Source organism: Argiope bruennichi, chromosome X2, assembly GCF_947563725.1.
Source record: "Argiope bruennichi chromosome X2, qqArgBrue1.1, whole genome shotgun sequence".
Taxonomy (NCBI): domain Eukaryota; kingdom Metazoa; phylum Arthropoda; class Arachnida; order Araneae; family Araneidae; genus Argiope; species Argiope bruennichi.
Genome location: NC_079163.1, coordinates 26,712,583 through 26,719,003, shown reverse-complemented (window position 1 = coordinate 26,719,003; position 6,421 = coordinate 26,712,583). Strand labels below are relative to the sequence as shown.

At 31.4% G+C, this 6,421-nt stretch overlaps 1 protein-coding gene across 1 annotated transcript; it reads left to right on the top strand.

Moving 5' to 3' along the window:
- Positions 1-302: 302 nt before the first annotated feature.
- LOC129959668 (uncharacterized) lies at positions 303-6,375 on the top strand. The gene is made up of 3 exons (XM_056072556.1): positions 303-618; positions 1,135-2,015; positions 6,283-6,375. Exons 1-3 carry the CDS (start codon positions 303-305, stop codon positions 6,373-6,375), a joined length of 1,290 nt encoding a protein of 429 aa, XP_055928531.1.
- The last annotated feature ends 46 nt before the right edge of the window (positions 6,376-6,421 follow it).

Sequence of the window (6,421 nt, the reverse complement as noted above, 5' to 3'; positions counted from 1 at the left end):
AGCGAAAATCTTTCTACAAAAATTGTGACTTCTGAATCTTTAATGGGATGATCAGCTTCCTCCTGAAAATCATAGTGAATGGGAGAAGTTTTCAAACGAGTTACCGTGCATTAACAACATCAAGGTGAGCAGATGTATTCTTCCAATTTTCCGACGTCGAAGCTATAGAGCTTCATGGGTTCAGCGACGCTTCTGAAGCTGCCTTTGGAGCTGTTGTGTACTGCAAATCCCAAACACCTGCTGGTGAGGTTGTTGTCAAGATGGTGACCAGTAAATCCAGAGTGGCTCCACTGAAGAAGCTCATGATCCCGAGATTGGAGCTCTGCGCTGCTGTGCTGCTGGTGAAATTGATGCAGCGCATCCAGTCGGCTTTTCGATTGAAAGTGTCCAATACCTATTACTGGATGATTGTGCTGTCATGGATTAAAAAAGAGACGTCCCAGTTAAAAACCTTCGTGGCAAACCGTGTAGCCACACTTCAAGACCTTTCGTGTCAGGAGCAGTGGAGACATGTTTCGTCAGGAGATAATCCAGCTGATCTTATCAGTCGTGGTGTAAATCCGTCCAAAATGCTCGAGAGTCACTTGTGGTGGGAAGGCCCTGCCTTTCTAAAAGACAGTGAGTATCCGTGCAGAGAAATCTCTGACTCTGTGATAAAGGACGATATAGACTGTGAACTCAAAAAAGTTGACTGTGAAAGTGTTTTAGTTACTACATTGAACAATTCATTTGTTACTGATATTCTTAATTGTAGTAATAGTTATACTAAAATATTGCATGTAATAAGTTATGTTTTCAGATTTCTCCACAACTTGAGGAGTCCAACTGAAAGGAGACTGGGTCCCTTGACAACAGAGGAAATTAGGAAGGCTGAAACCTTCATAATAAAGGAAATCCAGAGTAGGGAATTTTCAGAAGAGTTAAGGTGTTTAAATAAAAATAAACCTGTTCTTGACAAAAGTAAGATCAAATGTTTAAACCCCTTTTTAGATGAGGTTGGTGTACTAAGAGTCAATGGCAGAATAAGACATAGTAATGTAAATTTTAACTGTAAGTTCCCAATTATTTTGCCTAAAGGTCATAAATTAACTAAGCTTATTATTGAATTCTTTCATAAAAGATATTTTCATTTAGGCCCTACTGCTTTACTACATTATGTCAGACAAAGTTTCTGGCCAGTTCAAGGTAAGGCAACGTGCAGGAAAGTAGTGCATGATTGTATTAAGTGTTTCAGAGTTAAACCCATAGCAGTTAAACAATTGATGGGCGATTTACCGAAAGAGAGAGTGACTCCTGACTTCCCATTTAATTGCTCTGGAGTAGAATTTTGTGGCCCATTTCTTGTGAAATATAAACATCAAAGAAAGGGCACTTATCATAATGTGTATGTCTGTTTATTTGTATGCTTAGTTACTAAGGCAGTGCACCTCGAGATGGTCACTGATTTAACATCAGATGCCTTCATAGCGTGTTTAAAGAGATTTGTGGCTCGAAGAGGTTTATGTTCGAAATTATTTTCAGATAACTGCACAAACTTCATAGGAGCAAATAAGAAACTTTCTAAGTTATACAATTTAGTTGTAAAACCCGACGATAGTCTTGCTAGTTATTTGTCAACAGAGGGAATTGATTGGAACTTCATTCCACCTAGAGCACCTAACTTTGGTGGCCTCTGGGAAAGTGGAGTTAAAGCATTTAAATATCATTTCAAACGCATTTTAGGTAATTCCAAATTGAGCTATGAAGAATTCCTAACAGTTATTACGCAAATAGAAGGAATTCTAAATTCTAGACCACTTGCACCTCTGTCGTCCGATACCGATGTGTATGACGTGTTAACCCCTGCTCATTTCTTAATTGGCAGATCCTTAAATACTGTTGTAGAGCCAAATTTAATCGAAGTTAAAGACAATCGATTATCCAATTGGAAAAAACTGACAAAATTAACTCAAATGTTTTGGAGAAAATGGCATATACAGTATCTTAATAATTTGCAACAGAGGTCCAAGTTGAAGGTAGAAAAAGATAATGTAAAAATCAATGAGTTAGTGTTTCTTAAAGATAAAAACCTACCCCCTCAAAATTGGGCATTAGGTAGAATAATTGAGTGTTATCTGGGTGAAGATAAAAGTGTCAGAGTTGTAAAAGTTAAAACTCATTCTGGAGTTTATAAAAGAGCCATTTCAAAAATTTGTATTTTACCTATTGATGTGTAATCTTATATTAGTGTTCTTTATTGTGTGATTAATGTTATTACCTTGTAATGTGTAGTGATTAAAATCTGAATTTGTGTGTTTTTATTCAGCATTGTGCATTGAATTGTGATATTCCATAGTTTTTCCTTGTGTTTGTGTGTTGACAACATTATGTCAAGGCGAGCGGTATGTTCCGACCTGTCACTGTGCTGCCCTCTTGCGGCAAAGGGAAAAACACTTCAGTGTATCGTAGCGTTAGCGAGTGTGTGTGCGGTAGCAAGGCAGCGCCTGCTAAGCAACGATGATCAGAATAAAAGGAAAAAGAGTCCAAATTTATTCTTGTGTTGTGATTTTTGAATAATGTGATAGCTATCGACATAAATTTAGTGCGTGTGTGTTCAGTAAACATCTTGTATCTACGACACAGTTTAACAGTTACTGAAATTTTTGAAAGTAAACAAAAATAATTGAAAAGAGAGAATGCATGGAATAAAAACTTTTAACTTTAAAAAAAAGAAGGGGGAAAGTATGACCCAATCAAGATTTTAAAATAAGAAAATTCAAGGCAGATACGATAGGAAAAACAAGCTGTCAGATTTAAAATCATTTAGCATTTTTACTGATAATTGTTTTAAGATCATAATTTTGACATTAAAAGAAAACGTTATTCAAGAATTACAATTTTTTCAAAAGAATTCCAAACATTATCATTACTTTTCTAAGAAGTTATTTTCCTTTGTATTTGACTCCTTGAAAGGCTCGTAATATACATGAAATAAATTAATAACTATTTACAAATCATGTTTACTTTATTTTAGCAAAAATTAATATATATATATATATATATATATATATATATATATATATATATATATATATATATATATATATATATATATATATATATATATATATATATATATATATATATATATATATATATATATATATATATATATATATATATATATATATATATATATATATTGATGAGCATTTAAAACTAACGTCGGAAATGAAATGATAAAGTAGGGAAAATATGCATGCGTTCATATGGCATTCTGCAATCAAACAATTCCGTATTTCGATAACGCTTACGAAAACGATTGGTCCTTCGCTACGTTAATCAAAATTCAGTCCAATATCGAAGAACTCATCTTTAAGTCCCCAACCTTAATGGCAAACGATTGCAACAATTTTGGCGAACGTACTCTATTTTGAAAGAAATATTAAGCAAAACCAATCTTAATATCACTGAGATATTACTAAGATAAAATATATAACTGTCATAAAGGCAACTGGAAATCTTAGCTAGAAATAAAAATAATTTGAAAATGTATACAAGTAATATTTTATTTTTTCATTTCGCTATCTTCAAATGAATATATTTTACCACTAATGTCTTACATTTTTTTTAAATCATCGCTTTGTACCATGTACATATGTTTAAATTTACTCATTATTTTTTTTATCTTCTTTTCTTTACGGGAAGAGTATGATGATACCGAGTAAGTTTGTGAATCCGATATTTTATATGGGAATCATTCTTTATATTCGATATTTCTTGTTCGTTCATTTTAGCATTTCTTGCGAAGACAAACTTCACAATAAATTGTTAGTGTTTATAAGAACTTTACATCTATGAAGAGTGATAACGACTTTTGTAGCCTTTTCCCATATTTCCCCATTTTAGACAAACCAGTAAGAATATGAGTGTATTCAGGTGTGTCTCCTTAGGTCTCGATTAAACATTTACAGGCCCTTAAGGTAATGTAAGTTTCTTTTGCTTTTTTTTTTTTTTTTTTTTTTTTTTTCAAATTTGAAATACCTGAAAAGTTAAGACCTTCCGTATGAAATCGGGTAATTTTTATTATCTTTATTATTTTTGTGAACAGTTTTATGTAACAAATTATCATAATCTGACAAAACATTTTATTATGGGCCCTTTAAAGAGATGTTTTTAATATCTCCCATAAAAAATATTTTGTGAATGGTCCGAACAGAATATTAGATATCATTTTTCTGTATTTAATAGTTTCCTTCTGATTGTACCATTCACATAAAGTGTCTCTCTGAGAGAAAATATTACTAAGACAGTTGGACTATCGGTTTTCCTTTAAAATTTTGGATAGTTCCTCTGTTATATTAAGAAAGACTGTGTTTCTCATATATATAAATTCTTTTCTGAGCTTTTCCTTTATAAAACATTGAAAATTTTGCCACTTTATGATACTCATCAAATACTTTCAAACGGAAATTGTTTGAATGTCAAACCAAGAAATACATGATCAATTGTTATTGCACTTCTGTTTTAATTATATCTGATATCTCTGTTTCGTACTGATATTAATGCATTATAAATGTTCTTTTACTCTGAAGAAGGCAAGTAGTTTACCTGAATTTAGAAAATCTCAGAGTGGGATTTAATGTGTTTATTTTGAATGTTTGAATACTTTTCTATAATTATACATAAAAGTGTTTATGTTTTACATTTCTTTAACAATAATCAATGAGTATTTAAACATTTTTTGCTATGCTTATAGGCTTCAAAAATTAGCAATGACTCTCTGTTGAGAAAAAAAAAAATTAAAATAATCTCGTTACATGAATTAGGTGTGCATATTTTTCCTTTTTCTTTCTGTTTAGGAAGATTTTTTTATTTGCTTACAATATTAAGTTAATATTTAAATGAGTTCTAATGTAAGGAATTAGAAAACATTAAATGTATTTTAAATTAACTCTCTGTTGATCAATTAAAGTAATCTGTATTGAAATCTCATGTGATGAACTTGATCGTATGTACGATAGTATTATTAGAGGATTTTAACTTTGTATACTTGCAAAAGTGTTCATTCTTAACAAGTTACTTTTCGTTTGTTTCTTTCAGAAGGTTCATTCAGTTCCGTTGCCAATTTTGTAATGGTGGCGCGAAGCGTTGTTTATTTATGTTTATGTATATCAAGCTTTTCTTTAACAGTTGACATTATAATTCAGGTTCGTGTCGAAAGTTTAAATTAACAAATTTAGTATGACTTGCCCTGGTAATTTTTCGGCACCAAATGTTAATTTGTAGGTATTAACTTAGACTGAAAGTTATCAACCTATATCTTACTTATCTAACTGAAGAATTATGTACTCAATGTCATTAATGCTGCTACATTTATAACGAAATGGATCCTTTTGAAGGTTAAAGTGATTCAAAAGTCTTGGTGTTATAATTGCTTTGCTGATTAGTGTGGCCAAAACAAAATATTTGCTCCGAATTTTGGACAAGGAAGACAGTGCTTGAATGCTTGGACTATCTCCTAAAGAGATAAAATATTATTCCATAACTATTAATTGTGATATGATGCTTTGAAGACTTGAAAAAATATCTTTTGGAGCGACATTCCATTCAAGGTTATTTTCTGTAAATTTCCTGGCAAAACAATCTGTAAGGTCTTTCCTGATTATATTCGATTTACTATGTACCCTTAGAAACCATATTCTTTGATTTAGTTTGGTCAAAGTTTGTACTTTGGAATAAGTTGGATTGATTTCATCGATTAGATGGAGATATTTTTCAAGGATGTATCTGTTGTTATCTGTAAGAATCAGACACTATTTTGCAAGGGCGAGGATTATATCAAGTGCTTTAGTAATGGCTAAACTTTCTGCAGTAAAAAAGAATTTACAAGAGATGTTTCAAATCTAAATTCTTGAATAGAAGAAAAATCAGCAATTGAAATGTGTTTAGAGTGTTTTTTTTTTTTTTTAATGTATCAGTACTATAATAAACTGATCTGGAAAGAAATTTCGAATGCATTCTTTCAAAAAATTATAATTTTTAATCAAAGGGAAATTATTTTGAAATTTAGAATCCGTAAGTAAAATTTCGAAGAGATTAGAGTTAGTCAAGGAGATTTCAGGCTAGGTTTGATTGGAAGATACGTTTAAGTTTCTGAGAGTAAACAAAGTGTTTTTTTTTCTTTGATATTTAATTGAATTATTCGATTATTCTACGAGTCTCTGTTCGAAGTGAGGAATGTAAATCATTAGCTATTTGCTTTATGAAGAATTAGGAAACCAGCTGCTTGATTTTTTTCAGAAAGAATTTCCCGTGGAACAATTTTCAGGAGAACAATATTCGGAGTCCATTTTGCGAGACATAGATGAATTCACAGAGCTGTGGTTTGAATAGTGATGCATGTTTTAAATTGACTCTCACAAAATTTACTATTTAGGCT